Raw genomic sequence first — 20,547 nt, forward strand, 5'->3', positions numbered from 1 at the left:
TAACTGTCGGGTAAACCATGTACACGCAAGGAAAAACATCGAAAAACTCCGATTTCACCAAAATCAATATAAACATATCGAAAAACATACGCCGAATCCGCCCGAAAATAAACAAATAAACATCGAAAACGCGGCACTCGCGCACGCATAGTGCTGTTTTGCAGAGGAATCTCCCCTTCCCAATCTTATTTGTACATTTGTAGAATCCGTAGAATTCGATTCCGAATCGAATGGGACACGGTGGGAATATAAGAATTAACTGCAAAGAAAAACTGCGATGGCGATGCCCAGCTGCGTTGGCCACTACGGCCACTACTATCAGCATCGTCATCATGTTTTGAACTATATGCATGGTTTTGAAGTTTTGTTTGGACTTCAGAATTTGCGTTGAATGCTGTAGCCCACTAAATGAAGTGTTTCTTTCTGTCTTTGAACTCCTCAAACCGTGAAAAAATGTGAACATTTTGGAATATCTATCGTGAGGTGCTGTGTTATGCATACGAACTTGTGCACCAGCTGCAGTTGCGGGAAAGGACAAGCGGCTCGGTAAATGCATGGTTAAATCCGCCATTTCATGAAATGTTAACGGAGCATGCGCAAGACAGTGGCGTATTCTATTCTGAACTTCGCTTATATAGCCACAGTTGCTTCGCGGCTCTAACACGGAATTATTCTGAACTTCGGCGCATCTGTATGGTTTGTTGGCACCATATGGTTGGCACGGAACACCGGTAATAACCTCATTCCAGCCTGTGGTAACAGATGAGTACCCCCATGTACAATGTTGCATTGTTGCACCCCGGTGCCATGGTTGACAACCATACTTTGTCAGCAAGAGCGGCAACATTTCCTTGAGTCTGAGGAACGACAAAAGACAGATGGAACGCGGGACGCAGCGGGCGACACAGGACTCTGTTGCCTTGGTCAAACACTCAAATCGACGCAAACCTCTGCCTTTCGTCCTTCCTCAGACTCAAGGAAATGTTGTCGCTCTTGCCGTCCCACCAGCTCACTTGAACCTACCTGATTTGTTCATCATACTTTGCCAGTTAGTTAGTTAGTTAGTTCAATATCCTAAGGCCCTTTTGAGACGGGCGGGTACCTGGGCGGCGCCTCAGGACTAAATTTCACACGGAACTGTCTTTCGAAGACACACTTGTGGGTCTATTGTCCTCTCTTCTTGGTCTCTCTCATTCTTCGTTCCCACTCCCGTAGATGGCGCTTGGTGGTAGCCAAGCGCAGAGTGGCGCCAGCTCTTTCAGAAAAGGCAGATTCTGGGTAAACTTCCTGAAGTGCGACATTCAAACTTCGGGGATTGATTTGTCAGTGGGAAAAGTGAGCTCACGCTGGGCTCTCGCGGCAGTAGATTGGGCGCTGCACCTCCATTCTTGTAAATTGAACTCTGGGATGATAAGCCATCGTTCAGTGAAAAAAAAAAAAAAAAAAAGAATTGCATGGTTGCTCCTGATAGACTTGCTTGGTGAATTAAGCAGTGGGTCCAATGTGCTACCTGCCCCCGCAGCAGAGCCGTTTATTAGGAGAGCTTTGCCATTGGGTGGGTGGAGCGTGTTTTAAAGTGCGTCATTTGACGTCACACACTGGGCGGCGCTGACGCCAGTGGAACCACAGTGCCGTGTATGCCAAAGGGAGTCAAAAATTAGCAAAGATGTATGTGTAAATAAAATGCAATTATATAATGCAAAATCCTACGTATAAGGGACGTCCTTCTTGCTATTTTCTTGGTATCACGGTCTTAACTAGGTCTAACGTTAGTGACGAAACATGCGAAATAGCGACGAAAGTTGAAGCTGATTTTGCAGATGCGTACATGAGGATATATACTCACAGTATGAGATTATAAAGTAGTCTGTGAAAAGTTTTTGTCACGAAATCTCCGCTTCGCCGTTCCAAGCACCATCCTCCATCTTGGAGAAAATTTGGTGTCATGGCAGCTTCCACGGAAAACGGTAACCAATGGAATGCGCCTAAGTTTGATTGACAGGTTGAGCCTCTTTTTTTAGGCTCCTCCTAATGGCCAGACTCTCTTTGGCATACACGGCACTGTGGAACCATTTTGGATCAGGGTTACCGCCTTTGAATCTCCCACTGCCATTTTGGAGCGGATGTATACTGCCTTGAAATCGCCCCGCGCCGCCGCGGCTCGCCTTTCATTCCGGCCAAGTGGGCGGAGCGATGACGCCTCTGACGTCACGGCAGGTCCCCATCTCTGTGCGGCAAAAGGTCACAGAATATCCTCTCTCGTTTGGCCATTAGGAGGAGCCTAACTTAAAGCGCGTCATGCGACGTCACGGCTAAACGACCTCCCTCGTCGTCAGCCGGTCGCCGACGCCATATTGACGCTGATCGTTGTTTACAATCCACGGAGAGAAGACACGTCGAACTTCTTGCTTCGAAAGCCTTTCGTCCTTGAACTCTTTCGGTTCGGCAACGAAGCCCCCCTTATCACTGGCGCGAGTGGGTCATAAGGCGATTATTCCTGTGGATTACATTCAGCGCGACCACGAAGCTGTGGACCAGCTGGAGGACAGCATCAATATGGCGCGGACTACAGTAGCGCGGACTAGACGGCTGATAAGCGGATTCCGCTCGGATTCAGGCTTTTTGGGCGGCGCAACGATGACTCTGACGTCAAAATAGGCTCCACCTATGAGGCGGCAACAGATCAAAGAATTAGGGAGCCTCCGCATGTGCGTTCCCTTTTCAGGGAGGCGACAACTCTGTCGTCTGCTACGAGCGCCGGCATCTTGACTCCCACATCGCATTGGGCGTCAGCGGCGGGGTTGCGTTTTTCTCGATTTTTCGCGACAGAAAGGGGGTAAAAGCGGAATGAAGGATACTAGCGTAGCAAAACTGTCATATATGCTAGTAGAGCTGGTCATGGGTTGTAAAATATGTTGTTAATGCTTTGTAACGTTTGTCTACTCGTCACTGCACCTGGACACGCGGTCGCGTCTCGACCAGCGAATTACAATAGTAAACATGGGAATGTGTATAGACAACAGAAATATGTTAATTGCAAGCAGATTTTATTATAACATCCCATTCAAGTACAACGCCAGCTGCCGTTGTGCTTGAAAACGACGTTGTTTTTACCGACATGCTCCTGTCGCGACTGCACCCTTAATCGCAGTTGTACAAACTTGCCCACGATTACATGACATAGTTCTTCTTTGTGTTGGTTACAAGTCCGAAGATTATTGTCCACTTTATTATGAATGAAAGACGAATGCCTCTTCACATTTGTACGAAGAAACGTGTAGCACATTTCTCACGCTGCCCGAAATATACCGAAGATTCATTGCACCACGTACGTGTTCACGAAGCTCAATGAGCTTGTTGTGGCTTTGCGGAGATTTAACGCAATTTAATCAGATCAACGACCCCATGCCAACCATATGGAGATGAACTGAGCAGTAGCAGTGGTTGATAGAAATAGAGAAAAGAAAAAAGGAGCTCTTTCATGCGTAAATTCCGATGCAAAAGAACTGTGACCCGAACGTGGTACACGCAGAAAAAAATCTCTGGAACTCTGGTATTACCCGAGAAAATGACTCGTGGAACGACCGATTTCAGCTGTCATAGAGGAAGTTCTGACACGCTTGTTGCACGCTGAATTTAAAATTCCGGAGGGATGAGTTGCGATATTTGTTCCCAAAACGTACAATTACGCTAAGACACCGAAGAAATGCAATCACTTGCGTGTATATGTGCCGGATGGCCGCTCGAACGCGCAAAATACACAGCCGGCAATGGGCAGCGCGTAGCAAGTTGGGAGTCAAAATGCGCGCTCAGCGTAAGGGCGAGGAGGAAAGGCGGCGTTGGCACGGTTAAAGGGTGTCTCCTCCCTGAAAAGCGGAGAAGCCGCAGCAACCCATGGAGGCTCCCTACAAAGAATGGCCAAACTCTGCCCCCTAGTGGGTCCTGGTGCTTGCGCAGTAGCTGCAACACAGAAAAGAAGAGAGAGAGAGAAAAAAAAGGACACAATTCCTATAAGTGGGAGCATTTTTATTTTGACTAGAAGAAGCTGCAGTTGTTCCGTCGTCACACTTACAACAGACAGCGTAAATAAACTTAGCAATCTCCTCTATCGCCCCCAGAGCACACATAAAACCAAGGAACTACACTGACACTCATTTCCGGCGCTCCATTCATTTCAAGCAACATCCTAGCTTGTCAGTGTGAGAATCACAGTGGAATTTCAGCATGTTTCAACGTGAGAAAGGTTTAACAGAAATGCAAGTCATACTGGATAGAAAAAAGGACAGTAAGTTGTCATGAATTTGGCAAGAATGTGATAGGTCCCACTTTGGAGTTGACATACTGTAAATTGTGTAACTGCAAAATTATTATGATACCGTGAAAGCACACGTAGAGGTCTCGTACAGCTGCACTACAATCCACATTGTACAGTAAGAAGTGGACGTTTTTATCTTCCGTTTGCAGAGCAGGTTTGGGAGGATTAAAATAGGCCACTTCAGGTGTTTTTGCGGGAGAAGCATTCGATGACCAAACTATTATCTCTTTTAGTACGTGCTGTTTATCATGGACGGGGTATTGTGTCACTATGATCCTGTTAGTATAAGCACCAAGGGTACCATATAAGAGTTCACCAACAAAGAGTCAAAAGCGGTGAGGCATGAGGTAAAAGGGGATCGCAAATTTATCGTCTGTCTCTGTTGGTTTTAATGTACCTCAATAGCCATCATGGATGTAACACCTGTGCATGACGCTCATCCTCGTTAGCAAATAGGGTTCTCTGCGCATCAAGCATATATATCACCTCCTTAAGTCAATGAACATTCTTTGTACTTCGCTATGGTCAATTATCCATGCGTTTGCCACCGCATGCCAGCTGTAGAGATAGAACGTGCTTTAAAAGATTACCATGTTTAGTAAATATTCACTCTACCTAATCACATTTGTGAAAAATTAGAGCAGCACGCCTATTTCAATATACACGTAGCTCCTTGTACAGCTTCCGTCAACCTTAATTATAACAGTGGAAAAAAAAATTGGTATCGTTTCCGAGCGCGATAACGGCCACACTGGGGGAACGGGTGGAGCGTCAAATGAACAAAATTATGGTGTTAAACTAACGCAATAATTTTGTTCAACAAAGGTTTCTTCACGTCGCCAAGGGTTGCTGAAATCGTGCTTGGGAACAAGACCATATTTTTCCGTTGTTATTATTAAGGTTGAAGGGAGCTGTACGTCCAACACGAATGGACAGTGCTTTTGTAGTTGCACAACCATTAGACTTTGGATGGAAAGTGGTCTCGGTAGGATGCCAAGCAGGTTGTGAGCTGCGAAAAGAGCTGTGTACCTCATACGGAACTAAATATGGTATACTGCGCAAATAAGCATTACCAGAGCACTGTACCACCGGTATCACCCAGTGTATTGTCACCAGTCGAAACTGTGTCGTGGCTCTGTACTGTATGGTCTCTCTACGGTCATGTCTTACAGGCCTCGTTAGCAGGGCACAGGACTATGCCACACATTTAAGTCACAATAATGTGGCCTACTGATGTTGAAAGAGCTGCCCATATGCTCTTATAATATACACATTGTAACAATACTGTATGCAACCGACACTGGTACAACGGATGAGGCGTAATACTGCAAACGGAGTTTCTGACCTTTGCAGTTGTTTCTTCCAGAGATCTTTTTGTATACTGGATGACACTGCACTCAAACGAGACACAAACGTAATATAGATACGTCCTCAATAAAAGCTTTGGAACATCGGAGATCATAACTTAGCAGCATGCTATGATACACAAATATGGGAGCATACCAACTAGGATGAACCAAGATTTGTTTTTAAAAAAAAACAAAAAAAAAAAACACTCTACATAAATAAAACTAATTGATGGTTGTCAGCTGTCTCATAGCATAGTCAACAGGATTTTTTAGTTTGTGAAATCAATTAATTACAAACAGAGAAGTGTAATTGTAGTTATCTTTTCAAATATTGGTTTAAGGGCAGCATTATGAACTGGAAAGTTGTAGCGCGCCTTGACAAACACGTAACCGACCTGTTTCCAGCAAGGTATGCTTTCTGTGGCATTTTTTTGTTTTTTTTCTGTTCTAAAAAGAAAGCCAGTGGAGTAGAAAACCTTCTTGTTAACATGTCAGTCAGGTGTTTCTCAAAGGGACTATGAAATTTCCCGAACCCCCATACTTTTTTTCGATGGAAACTCAAATTTTTTCCGTACGAAATCGCTCCACTCTGCGAGGAGCGCGCGCTGGAAATGTCTCTTCCGCGTTCCTCCTCTCCCGCGCATATTTCCCTGCCGATGGTGTAACTGTACGGACCGCTCTTCGGTTCCCCGTTACGTCACCGGTGTTGCACAATGGCAAGTAATGCCGCGAGCTCGCGCTGTGGCTGCCGCCACTGCCGAAATCTGCCGATCGCGCGAAAGCTGCTGTCATGGAGATTTCCACTCCCGATGAACGCATACGCGGGATCCTACGGCGCATGCTCCTGGCGGGATTCCTCGGCTCGGCAACACGTCACGATGACGTGTTGCTGAGCCGGCCGTGGTCGCGTCAAGTTACCCGTTGTGTCTCCGCTCGGCAGCTCGTCACGGCGCGGCGCCAGCTGTCCTCCCTTCGCCGCTCCGTTTAAATTCGCTCCCGCGAAATCCGCTCGCGCGACGAAAGTAAAATTTCGGTTCTAGACTCAGAAAAATGTCTTCTTTCGAACGAAACGAAGAAAAAAATCGTTTCATAGTCCCTTCAAGGCACTCTAAAGCTTTCAAATTGACATCTCAGCCCTTAAATCAATATTTTAAAAGCTAGCTAACTAGTCTTATCTAATTAATTAATTACACATAAAATAACTATATAAATAAATAATAAAGTAAATACACGACCACTAACAATATTTATTTGGTTTCGTTCACGTTGAGGGCGGTGTCTTCTTTTTTTATCCTTGTGCACGTTAGTTGGGAGGCCCCGCATATTCTACATTGCAATACAGAGTGAATATTGTATGCAATCATTACATATTTTTATTATGTCATTCAACTCACCTCAGACAGAGAAAAACTTGCTGTTACACTGTCAAGTTTGAAGTGACTTGAATGCATTATATACCTACTTCTCCTACGTGGTTGTCAAGTATAAGTACTGCAATATTCACCCCGTGCAAGAAATAACGGCGTCAGTTACGAGCTCGGGTCTCTACAAGAATTCAGCACGTCTTGGTAGTCCAGTTCAAGCACCCTGTCCAGTAGCAAGCAATCAATTTGATGGTCGTCCAGAGTGCCCGTCGTGCTCACCAAGCTCTCGGAATCCGAGCATTCTTCAACAGTGCGTAGGACACTGGACGCTTGGTCCAGGTAGAGCTCCCTCGCGGATTGTACCAGCCTATCTATGTCTGGGGTCAGCATGGGTGAGAGATCTTCTGGCACCGCCAGAGGTATCGGGATATCCAGGTCTTTTTTTCTGCTGAAAAAGAAAAAAACAGAAATCGTGTTTAGTGGCTGCACTTCCTTATATCTGCCAATAGTACTAACGTTCACAAAATTTTGTACCGAAAATGTGGAAAGAACCTTATACCGGGTGTCTCAGTTAAATCCCCGGGCTAAATAATTCACGAACCGGTGCACCAATCGAATAACTTTCTTTTTTACATGTATCTGTCCAATACCGCCTACAAGATGCGCACTGCGTGAATGAGCGGGAGGCGCTCATTATTTAAATACAAATTCAAATGAGTTTCGTGAAAAAAGCTAACTTCTAAAGCAGGGCGCCGTCGGCATTAAAATGGGTACTACCCCTTTTGGGACCTTCAGTGGACACCTTTTAGAGAAAAATCTGCAACCGAAGTGGGTCATTTGTTGCAGTAATTAATTGGTTTCGGTTTACGTATTTTTGTCCCGGCTGGTCGCGGTGAAGCGCAAAAGGATGTAATTCATTGGTGTAATTCACTGGTTTAAGGACGTAATTCATTGGTGGACATGGGAGTGAAACAGCGTCCTTTTGCGCTTCACCGTGATCAGCCGCGGGGTAGTACCCAGAAGGGGTAGTACCCATTTTAATGCCGAAGGCACCCTGCTTTAGAAGTTAGCTTTTTTCACGTTTGGCTCATTTGGGTTTCATCATCAGGATAACGTACCACAAGCTGCAGGTCCCTTTTTGGGACCTGCAAGGGACCTGCAGCATGTGGTTCTTTATTCTGATGATGAAACTCGAATGAGTTTTGAAACGTCAAACTTTTTCGTTACATTGTTGTTTGCCGGTGTATATGTTCATTAAAGATGTCAGCCCCCGGAATTTGGACTATTTTCATGGTTACTGTATATAGTTACATATATTCCTGTCAATTTATATTGATTATTTCAATCATAGCTTTACCAGCCACTTTTGTGATATGCACTGTCAATAAAATTACTTGTTCAGACCTTTAAAGAAGTACAAAGGGCCATCCAAAAAAACTTTCAGATTAAGACGTCTGATGAATGTGTGTGTGTCATTATACCGAATAGCGTGAAAGGTTTTGATGTGTTCAATTTGTTTCCCAGAAAAAAAACTCAAATAAACATGGCTCCGCGCGTTCACCCTTAACTAGCCACTCCAGGTGTAACGAGGAGGAGAAGGTATGATGTCACGTCACCGATGACGTTATAAGGACAACTCGTTCTGGTTCGCCGGTCAGTGGGGGTCGCCTTGTCCCTTTGCCGCCGAAAACCAGTTTTGCCAGTTCTCCCGGAGAATTGGGGATCGAAGGAGGGTCCGAGCACGACCGAGCCAGGAGCAAGGCTTTTTCAGAACCCCGAACAGCCGAGTAGCAGACGACATTTCTCTAGACCAATCAGCGAGCGTTCTCCTTATAGCGTCCGCGCGAGGTTCCAGGCAGATCACAGGCTGGTACTGCTCTTCACCACCGTTCCGCACGGTCGCTTTTTGCGGCGTACTTTAAATTCAATTTCAGCGATAATTATGACTCAGTGGTGCGAATTACTTCGCGCGGTGCATCTTACTGGCCCACTTAACGATTTTGTAGGAAGAAAACTGGTTTTTAAAAATTACTTCTGTGCTACTTTAATGCATCATCAACAATGCTTTGTACAAAGCGCCAAGTACCTTGATAAGCAGTTGCCTGGACTCACTGTTGTGGACTCACTGACTGGCTTCTCTGGAAACATGCCGTCTACGACGTTCGCCACCAGGACCTTGAGAGCGGGCACACGCCCACGGGGGTTCCCTTCTCCGTGCGACCCCACCAGCGTGCTCTGCTGCCGGAAAACTCGACCAACCAGGGAAGACACACGGCTGCGAAATGGCTCCGCATGGCTCTGAGCACATGATGATGAATGGTTGTCCTAAGGGAAGAAGAGTCATCCTATTTAAAGGACAAGTCCTTCACGCTGACAACAACAACAACAATTTTATTTAAGATGACGAATGGGATGTTTCATCGGCAGAGGCGATACATTGCTGGTGGTGATGTGGGAATGAAATATTGAAAAATTAAATTATAAAATATTAAAATTATATAATTACATATTATATTATATAATTATATTATTTAAAAAGTATTAAAAATAAGTTTCTTAAAGAAATATAAAGAATTCATAATAAGGATTGAAGTCCCACAATGTCCAGAAAGGTCAAAAGAGCTTTGAGCGCAGAGCGTTGATGGGTGGATCATGACCTACTAGATTATAGCGGCCATGTCATAATTGGCAAACCCAATGAAGAGCCCGTCCACACTATCCACTAGGGGGCACAGCTCGTCGGCCCGCAAAATCTGCATCGTGATTGGACGATGGAAATTTGAATTTTGAACGCACAGAAGCGGACGGACGATTACAGTAGCAGACGACAGCAACAGTTCCTCAAAAAACGAGTGGAATGAGGCGGGAACACTTCCTCCTCTCCCCGCGCCTCCCGTGCGCTCTTCTTTGCGACAATCGAGCAGGCGAGGCTAAGGCGGATATTTTACTCATTTTTTCGACTATTTTTGTTGCGATACTGTGCATAGTTTTTGTTGGGTCTGCGGTTATCCGTGGAGGACTTCATATTTCTGTAAAAAAGAAAGTGAGGTTCGCTTGGCAATTTTCAATGTCCAATTGAAAAAAATTAATTTCCCGCAATTAAAAATTGTCCAAAGCTTAGTTTCCAGAAGATAATTGCCGAAAGTCCCACAATCCTCCAGCGAGTATGTCACCAGTTAGAATTTTTTATCACATTAGGTGAAACACCCTGTATAGACCTTGTCGCGTTACTCTCACACCACTAGTCTCCGTGCGCTCGCTAGCCTCGTTCCCAGCGACGACACAACAGGGGTGGACTGCCAAAATTGCTCTTCACATTGGGCTAAGTACTCACGGTCGTCGTCTTTAATGAGTATATGACTGACGATAACGTAGCATTTCATGTAACTAGTCATCCAGTAAACATCTGAGTAGCGTTATCAACCTTCAAAAGATCAAGGAAAAAGAAGATTGCTTTGCTTTTGCGTGCGATATGCACAGTCGTGCATGTGAGGAGTGCTGGCCGATGCAATATCTGTTGTACAGCTGTTCCCAGGCGGGAGAAAATGAACCGGCACGAAATGAACGTGGACAGGCACGAAAATGAACGAAAACACGCACTGGATAATGAAGGAACTCTGCAAACGGCAGCCCACACATGCACAGTTTCTGTGACTACCACCGGGAGGCAGCACTAATGGCGCCGCCCATTCCTGAATCGCGTTTTTGTGTATAGGTCTACTCGGGGTTCAGGTTCGACGAATGCAGAAAAACTGTGTCTCGGGTTCACCGCAGATCACTCGAGGTAACGTTTTGCTTTGACTCCCTATGCACTCCGGCCTCATCTTTGTCAGAGTCCTCACCTCCGAAAACGCTCGTCTGAGTTTCCACGAGGAAGAAGCCAGTTCGGCTGGAAGCTTCATGTAGGTGTCATCTTGACAGATGTCTTCGTAGATCTTAAGCATCTACGAGCAAAATATAAGCAGTGTTAAGTACGTCTGACACGCAGTTATAGAGAAAAACGTTACCTCTGAACTGGATAAGCTGGATGACTTGACTAGACGTGTGGGGACATCTCCCTGCGGGGTTTGCACCACTTGCCTGCTATTATGCATTTCGTCGCTGATTTCCTCGAGGTTGTGTAGAGCTTCAGCGTAAGAGAACTTCACTCTCATCACGTCCTCTTCAATTTGAAATACCCGCTTTTTCTGTTCCTGCAAAACGACATCATCGCGTAAATCTTTTCCAATAACAATGCGACTTCGCGGGTGACAGCTATTATTGCAACCATTAAAAACTTAAGCAGAAACAAAGTAATTAATCCAGAAGGACCATCACGTTACGGAGCAGTTACATCACGGAGCAGTTACTTTAAACAATGAATGTGTCCACAGAAACCTTAATGACATGCCACGTCCTCTTCCATAGGTCTGCATGCAGGCTTATTGTTCAATTCGTTGGTGCTGTAGTTACTAACCTTTGCATTGCTATACAGTAAAACCCTCGGATAGCGATATCGCGTATAACGATATCCCTCGTACAACGATGGTTTATGATTTTATCGTCAAAATATACATTGTTTCTATGGGGAAACGACCCGCGTACAGCGATGGAGACCGCGGTTCGAGTACTCGTATAACGATGTTGGACACTGTCCCGTGCGCGTAAGCTCGCGGCGAAAATCGCCGCGATAAGATACAGTACAATCTCGATGATACGCATCTCACGGGGTAGCGGAAAAAATTCGTATCATCCGAAATTCGTATCAAAAGAATTAAACCAAAATAAAAATTGAGGCAAGAAAATAGACAGCGACTGTCCGTTTTTCAATACTGTCAGTGAAAGAGGTCGGTGGTAACGGTTTTGTGTCTCCGTATTTGGCCAGTGCTGCTCAAATTCGCGAAACGATTCAAAAGGCCCAGCACATGCTTTCCACCCGCGAGTCGCGCGACAGTGTTCTAAAGTGAGCTTCTCCTAAAGCACGCAGGCTTTAGGTGAAGCCGGCTTGCGGAATGGTGACATGTAGTGTTGCCAGAAGTTGTCCGTTCCCTCCACGACTTCTGGTCGCTGTTTTCCCAAGCCAGTGCGATGTCACACAGCTTCGCGGTTTTTTTAGCGTCTGTTTCTTTTTCTTTTGCTACACGCGGGGTGGCGCGCGACTTTTCGGGGACGCGCTATTTAGGTCAACCCTCGTTTAACGATGTACCCCGTATAACGATGGAATTCGCGGTTACCGTCAATATCGTTATACGCGGGTTTCACTGTATATCTAGAAAAAAAAAACGTGTAGTACAGATGCAGTATACACGAGCATCACTGGCACAGTCTGATCTTTTTTTTAGTAATGTTACGTTTCAAATAATGATGCACCTGGGCCATTAACTATAGGTAATCTTTCCATTACTTCATACAGCAGAACATAACCCATGACATATGTTCAGTTACATGTGCAATCCACACTTATGATGGCTAACCGATGTTACGGTATATATAGTCTAGCAAACCTGCAATAGTATGGGCTGAGACTAAACTGCTTTCTCATGAAAATGCACCTTTGTGCCAATTATATTAAATTAAAAAAAAAATGGAAAGAAAAATATGGACAATGTCTTTTCACCCACCTCTAGCGCTTCATTCAATCGTGATTTCAGTTCAAAGTATGGCCTGAAACAATCACATATTTTAATCCTTTTTTTTTTATGAGCATTCAGTTACTGCACAATTGCAAGGTACACATATGCTTCCTCTGTCAACAGTTCAAAGCCAATGTGACCCAAAAATTGCAAAAAAAAAAGCAATTGATTAACCTGTCATTAATAAATCTCCCATGTCACTATCAGAGCCATGACTCAAACACAGTTGAGTAACTGTCACTTCCTGACCATCTTTTGGCATAATTATGTGTTTTGTGAACACACAACCAAGTGTGCATGCAAAAACCAAAATGTGCATTTAAATGAGTGCATACATCCCCATTTATCTCTCTTTCATGCACGTACGAAAAAGGGAGCTTCAGAGAAGACTGGTTTATTCAAGGTCAGACTCGAATCATAATTAATATAATGAAATTAATCATATCAAATTAACCAGAACATATTCTCCATATAGCAGACCATGAAGTCTTGTCGTACATTATGTACACGTAGTATGTCGTACATATCATTCTTGCGCCATAAAAAAAAAATCAAAATAATTCAAAGTATGTATGTCTTAGAAAAAGTGCTAAATTTAATATACTTCTAAAAATTGGAACCAAGGAACAGAAAAGGGATCAACTAAACCGATGCAAAGACATGCCATGAAGTAAGTGACGAGGGGATGGAGACGAAAACACAACAAAGTTGCACTTTCAAACTTTACTGACTGACTCATATTTTATTTTTTACTCTTTTTTTGAACATCAAGAGGACATCATGCTCTCATTTCCTCAGCTTATTGTTAGAATCGGTTCTGATATATATATACTGTGATCTGAATGAGAGGAATTTTTGCTCCATCACCGTCATCACATTTGCATTTTTCATAGGTATGCACTTTGGATCCCATTCACATAAATGCTAACAGACTGGAAAACATGCAATGCAGCTTGCACCTCAGGAGGTTTGGGCAGTGTAATGAGTAAAACGTTTCATAAAAAAAGGAAAGAAGCAGACAGGAGAAAAGTACTCACAGCAACTGAAGTTCGTGCTGATTGGCTATAGCATTAATCTGAAGCATGCTTCTGCGCGCCGATAAACTATATGGGGCGAGAGAAACAAAGAGAGGGACACACTTGCACTCAGGGAGCGTGCAACATATGCGGGTCACTTTGAACACTACTTGTAGTATCACCCAAGACATTCATGCAAAGGGGAAAGGAATGCATAAGGAAAGTGGTCTGACAAAACCTGCATCCACATTTCATCAGTCAAATGTTATTGTTATTATTACTGTTGCTGATACTATTAATTGCACTATTAATTAAGTTTTACATCGTGTTACATGTACATAATTATGAATTGTGCATAATCAACAATGTGATTAATGATGCATAATTATTGTGCATAATCAACAATGTGATTAATGATGCATAATTATTGTGCATATAATCAGCAATGTGATTAGTAATGCATAATTATTGTGCATAATCAACAATGTGTGATGAATAATGCATAATTATTGTGCATATAATCAACAATGTGTGATTAATAATGCATAATTATGCATAATTATTGTGCATATAATCAACAATGTGTGACATAATTATGCATAATAATTGTGCATAATTAATGCATTTTTTTACCCAAAAGTGTAGCACCATATAGGTGGAGTGTGTTATTTACATGAGGAAAAAACTGAACAAGCTGCTAGACGCATTGAATATGCGAGGTGAGTAAAGTACGTAGACTAACGTTTGGGTATTGGGTTCATTAATTACAATAAAGCGTGTCGGTCTTGCGGGTAAATATGGTAACACTTGAGCGTTTCATTAACGTGCGCTGAAATCTCGGAACGTGGCACTCGGTATCGTCATGTTCCTCTCGGGGAACTACGCACATGCCTCAGTAACTTGTGCATCACCACCAAGTTTGAACTCTCAACATTCTTTTTTTTTTCTTCTTTTTTTCCTACAGACTTCACTGGCTTTGCACAGGGCGTTCAGAGGGGAGGCTCTCACCCTGATGGGAGGGCTTCACGTTTTATGTGACATTCCGACGTCACCCAGTCAAACGTTGCGTACCTGCACACTGCTGACAATGGCCCAATAAACAGCTGTCCAGTGCTGGTAGTGTGACGTTTTGGTTATCAACCTCCTTATGTCTCAATCGAGGCAGGGAAACAGGTTTTTACTTGACAAAGTGTACATGTACTTAAAGAAGAGAAAAACAGGGGGCCTCCCAAGAACGCTTCGTCAACCATGTGGTGGTTGTCGATCAATCAAGCAGGAGGGGCTAAAGCGGAATTTTTACTAATTTTTTTTGACTATTTCTGTCGCGATACTGCCCATAGTTTTTGTTGGGTCTGTGGTCATTCGTGGAGGACTTCATATTTCTGTAAAAAAACAACTGAGGTTCGCTTGGCATTTCTAAAAGTTCAATTGACAAAAAATAAATTTCCCACAATTAAAAATTGTCCAACGCCTTCCCCAATGGTGGCCTCAAAAGCTTCAAGAAAGGAAATTGGCAAAAGTCCCACAATCCTCCGGCGAGTACGTCACCCGTTAGAATTTTTTATCACTTTGTGTGAAACACCCCGTATACAGTCGCCGATCGATTTTTCGGACCCCGATTTTTCGGACATGCTCGATTATTCGGACTCGTTCGCGGAACGGCCGCGGGTCCCATAGAGGTGACGTATAAGAACGTCAAAACTTTCGGACGCCGTGCAGCTCCGTCGCTCGATATTTCGGACTCTGTTTGCCCAACCCGCGAATTTCTCTGATGGGGTGACGGAAAACATTGGTATCATCCGAAATTCGTATCAAAAGAAATCAACCAACTAAAATATTGAGGCAAAAAAATAGGCAGTGATGATTGTTGATTTTCCATCCCTCTGAGTAGAAGAGGTCTGTCGTAGCGCTTTTGCGTCTTCATTTTTGGCCAACGGCCCAGCACGTGCCGCCCGCGAGCCGCGCGACAGCGCTGTAAAGCGAGCTTCACCTAAAGCACGCATGCGTTAGGTGAAGCCGACTTGCGGACTTGATGACGGCGGTGCCTTTGTCAGTGTGCTTACAGTGACGAAATGTCGCTTCGGGAAATAGAAGCTGATGTTATCAGGCAGAGCTGGCAGCGCGTTAGGAAAGCATCGACAAATTTTTCCACCCTACTAGGGCTTAGCAAAGTTTATTTTGAAGCGAAATTCGTTTTTTCGGACTGCTCGATTATTCGGACTCTTGCGCGATCCCCGCCGAGTCCGAAAAATCGGACGGCGTCTGTGAAAGGGATTCTGCCCATTCGTATTGCTGCAGTTTCGGGGTTGAACCATTTGCAATTGTCAGTGGATTAAGTCTTACCGAATTTCAGTACTGAGAGTATAAGTGAAGGTATATATGCACGAGCTTCACCTTGCTTTGGCAATGGACTTGCGCAGGGCTGCCTGCATGTCGGCCACACGCTGTTCCTCCTCGGAACACTCTCGAGACAGACGCTGGTGCTCCGTTCGACTCAGGACGCGTTCACGTTCTGCCTCATTCACCTGGAACAGGAAGATCAGTGCCATCTAAGTGCAACGCAGCATTGTTCCACTAAAGCAGACAAATACTTTCCGTTAAAGCCTACCACTAACCTACACGATTAACTGTAATTTCACGTGTATAAGCCACACTGGGAATGTGTCTAGGGCAGTTGTTTTCAAACTTGTGGCAGTGTTTTCAACATATATAAGCCACACCGTAAGGTTAACTGTGGGTAGGAAGCAAGAACTAAGTCGTGTTGGACACCAGGGACGTGTTCACACAAACTATACGAGTGAATGAACCTTTAACTGCCAGTTTCACCAACGCTGGTTAACTTTGAATGGAGATCAAGGGTTGCTAAAACTTTGAAGTTAACGCTCGATTCTTTTTTTTTAGAAATGTTAGTTGTTGACGTGATGAATGTTTCAATGAATAGCTCCCTTTAGTGAAGCAGAGTTAAGCGTTAAATTCAAGTTGGGGGCCAGTTGATCTCGGTCCAAATGTTAATCGGCGTTGATGAAACCGAGCCTAATTGTGCCAACTCATTTTCAGTGGGCATTCGTGTGTCATCAAGATTATATAATTTCTTAATATGCTTAATATCTTATCCTTGCGTTTGCTGACCAAGAGCGAAGGAGTCTCCGCCTCCTGGATGCCGGCCAATAGGAGGACGCGGAGGGCAGGCACTTCCCAAGCCTCTGCTCTCACCTAAGAGATGGCGCTGTGTTACCGTTGTTGAGTGTGTGGGAAGGCTTCTGCCATGGCAGGCCAACCTAACCAACGGGTTCGCCATCCGTCAACGTGGGAACGAGGCCAAGCGGGAGTCGGGCATACACCGGTTAACGGACGGCAAATCCGGTGGTTAGATTGATGTGCGATGGCAGAAGCCTTCCCACACACTAAACAACGGTAACACAGCGCCATCTCTTAGGCGAGAGCAGAGGCTTGGGAAGTGCCCGCCCTCCGCATCCTCCTATTGGCCCACGTCGAGGAGGGCGGAGCCTCCCTCGCTCTTGGTCAGCAAACGCAAGGATAGTCGTCAAGACTTATTATACTGGGATTTTTCATAGATTACTTTAAGGCGTTCAACCTCCTAAATCATGCACCTACCTACAGCATTGAAGGCAGTTCATTGAAACCCTGATTATGTTCTAATACACTCTGCATTACAACTGGTTCACCACATCAGAGCATCCTGGGGCTGCTACACTTTATCTTTTACACTGGTGACAACATTTTCTTTATCAAAATACATCAAATTTACACTCAGAATATACTTGCCCATTTCTACAAGGCAAGTCAGTTTCAGATCCAATCCATTTTAACATTTAGTCCATTAACAATTGTTTAAAAGTCAATACAAGGAAACTGGGGCCATTATATTTCATCCCATGAACAAAATTATAGCATGCGTGGTGACTATTGTTTTGGGAAGTCAAAACCTAATCAAGCTACTTTTCAATAGCTGCTTTTGTCTGAACCTCCCACCAAATCGTTGGTAAATAAACTGTTGTTGTTATTATTATCAGCTGTACAGAAGACCCATTATTAACCTGCTCTGAAAAAAAAAGAAGGCTAAAAAAAGTTATTGAAATGAAGAAATGGGAACACATTTCACAGGAGGCTCGAATCATCACTAGGTACCACATTACTGAGCCAGGAAGGGGACAACAGAAAGTAGACACGTGCAAATAAGTATTTTAGAAATGAAGCGGATACAAAGCAAATAGATACATATAGTCAAAGCAAATATGAAGCAAAAAGTAGTTGTACATAACCATGCAGCACATGTATACAGATCTAAACATGTGTACAGCATGTATACACAATATATTAATACAAATCTGAATATTAAGTAATGCTTGTTCTGTTTTACGCCCTCTCTTGTCCTGTTTTCGGCCTTACTTCTGCAGCTTTAAACCTGTTCAAATATATTCAGTTTGGAAAAGAACATGAATTCAATTCAAAAACTCAGATATAAAATTTCATATTCGGAAATCGAATTAATATGGGATTATTATGGCTTCGGTATTAAGAAAATTCAAATATTTGCATGTGCCTAACAGAAAGAAAACCAACTGCCCTTAGACACACATGAGGAACAATTCTAACAAGCTCGTCTCGTTACAATTGTGTGTTACAAAAGTTCTACGGAGAGCACTTCATCAGATAAGCCAAAGCGTGGCATCAAAAACCTTTTTTTCAATACACAATTTGTGCATTATGCGCACGAAATTACGGAAATTCAACGAATTTACAAGAAATTGTTGTGGCTGACCCTAAGAGTGGCCCTATTCAGCATGTCCTGGAAGACGGGGTCACAGGAACGCCGCCGCAGCCCATCCTCAGCCATGGCCACCATGTCTCTGGCTGCGCAGTGGGCAAGGCTGGCCCTTTCATAGTGCTGGGCTGACTTCTCCACGCTTCCCTGCAGCTGCATGCAAGAAGATGTGTTCCACGTGAATACAGGCTGTATAAGTAGGGCCCTGTGTTTTAGGGTAAAACCTGTTTTTACCCACCCCCGAAATGCACCAGCGTTACTTAGGGTTGAATTAAAAACAATTAAAAACCCCCAGTGCTGGGTAGGACAAGGACAGAGGATAAAAGGACAAGGACCGGCACTGATTTTATCCTCTGTCCTTGTCCTACCCAGCACTGGGGGTTTTTAATTGTTTTTAATTCAATATGAACCAACCAGCCCAAACGCTTACTCTATTACTTAGGGTACAACCCGAAAACTAACTTGGCAAAGTGCACATCCACCCACCAATACCGGCACTATAGAGGACGCTATGTTCCGCGTCTCGTGTTTGTGTAAAACACGAGAAGCACTCCCTTTGTTTTTTAATTTCCCCCCCCCCCAAAATCTGCTTTTCGACCCAATGTTGCCAGACTCTACCGTGTTTTACGGCCCTGAAATAACACCCGATTTTTACCCCCAATTTTCGAAAAACATAAAGCCCGGAAATGCAGGGCCATATATGTATAAGGCACCACTGTAAGTTAAAAATAAATAAATGAAATAAATGATGAATGAAATGAATAAATGAAATAACACACGATTTTTACCCCAATCTTCAAAAAAACATAAAACCCGGAAACGCAGGGCCCTATGTATAAGGCACCACTGTAAGTTAAAAATAAATAAATGAAATAAATGAATAAATGAAATAACACACGATTTTTACCCCCAATTTTCGAAAAACATAAAACCCGGAAACGCAGGGCCCTATGTGTATAAGGCACCACTGAAAGCATTCTGCTGTAGAACAAAATGAAGAGATTGAATAAGGAATGGGTGACTGTCTATCACATCGATCTGTTTGCTGCCAGGGTGTCGCTCCAGTGGAGAAATGTAATAACCTATGGTGTTCCGTAAATTTGTTCAAAGATGTACCATTCAAACCAGTCAAAGTTCATACTACATGGTTCCAGCTGGCTATTTTCACTTGAGAGGGAACTCTCTATAGTTTATAATTCTCTGTATTCAAACCCACAAAACATTCAAAGGTCGACAAATAGGCAACACCCATTGCCTAGTGTTCGAGCTAGAGGAGTAATTATATCGACTATACTTCATATTTCGCTCGTTTAAGCAAAGCAACAAGGTTCAGAGTACCTCTTTAACTCGCATGCGTGCGTCGTAATACGGTCGGGCCTTGTCAACATGACTGCCCAATTTTTTGGCTAGCTGATTAATCTTCTGGGATGACTCTGTAAGAAGCAGGCGAAAGTTGGATCGGGCTTCCTGTAATAAAATGTGGAAATATAAATGGTAATAGATTCTAACAACTACAAGAACGCGTGAACATAATAAAATTTGTGTACTCACGTCAAGCTCAATTTCCAACTTATTTATTAAGTCTGTTGCAGTGTTCAAACGTTCCAGTTCAAACTGTTGAAGACGGGACGAACGTGTCAGTTGTCAGTTCACGCATGCAAACGCAGGGTAACACGTCCGCTTTCAATGAACCAATACATAACGAAACAACCCAAATGCAGTTCGTGTGCTCGATATCAGCAATATCGCTCGGTATGGTTCATTATTCCATGCACCGCGCTCGACCGCTTACCTGTACCCGCGGATCTATGAATTCCACTTCCTTATAATCCTGCCCCGGAGACGTCAATCGCTCCTCCTGTTCTGTCGATGTCATTTGTCACTATTATATGTCTCAAACGGGTCTCATCTCCCCATATAAAACTGATCATAAGCGGTAGAACGCAACGTCAAGCATACATATCGTTACCTTTAAAAATGGCGAACTGAATTACCTGCAAATTTGACAGTTTCGGAATCACCAAAATATCTGCAACTACTTCGCATCCTTTTGTATCGCGTTAAAATATTTTTAAAATAAATCAAATACAAAATAAAACAATATT

At 43.8% G+C, this 20,547-nt stretch overlaps 1 protein-coding gene across 4 annotated transcripts; it reads right to left on the bottom strand.

The window, feature by feature from the left end:
* Positions 1–4,011: 4,011 nt before the first annotated feature.
* On the bottom strand, positions 4,012–20,412 carry LOC135386268 (SH3 domain-binding protein 5-like). Of its 4 annotated transcripts, XM_064616081.1 has the most exons (12): positions 20,235–20,412; positions 19,994–20,056; positions 19,781–19,909; positions 18,440–18,595; positions 16,051–16,181; positions 13,678–13,743; positions 12,629–12,671; positions 11,036–11,221; positions 10,871–10,972; positions 9,115–9,353; positions 7,308–7,476; positions 4,012–7,251 (listed from the first exon to the last, which is right to left on the bottom strand). In XM_064616081.1, the coding sequence occupies exons 1-12, from the start codon at positions 20,316–20,318 to the stop codon at positions 7,243–7,245; spliced, it is 1,377 nt and encodes a 458-aa protein (XP_064472151.1). In that variant the 5' UTR covers positions 20,319–20,412; the 3' UTR covers positions 4,012–7,242. The 4 variants fall into 4 exon arrangements, with proteins under 4 accessions (XP_064472151.1, XP_064472149.1, XP_064472148.1 ...); XM_064616079.1 differs by having other exon boundaries at positions 4,012–7,473; XM_064616078.1 differs by having other exon boundaries at positions 4,012–7,476.
* Between the last annotated feature and the right edge of the window lie 135 nt (positions 20,413–20,547).

Source organism: Ornithodoros turicata, chromosome 2, assembly GCF_037126465.1.
Source record: "Ornithodoros turicata isolate Travis chromosome 2, ASM3712646v1, whole genome shotgun sequence".
NCBI classification, from domain to species: domain Eukaryota; kingdom Metazoa; phylum Arthropoda; class Arachnida; order Ixodida; family Argasidae; genus Ornithodoros; species Ornithodoros turicata.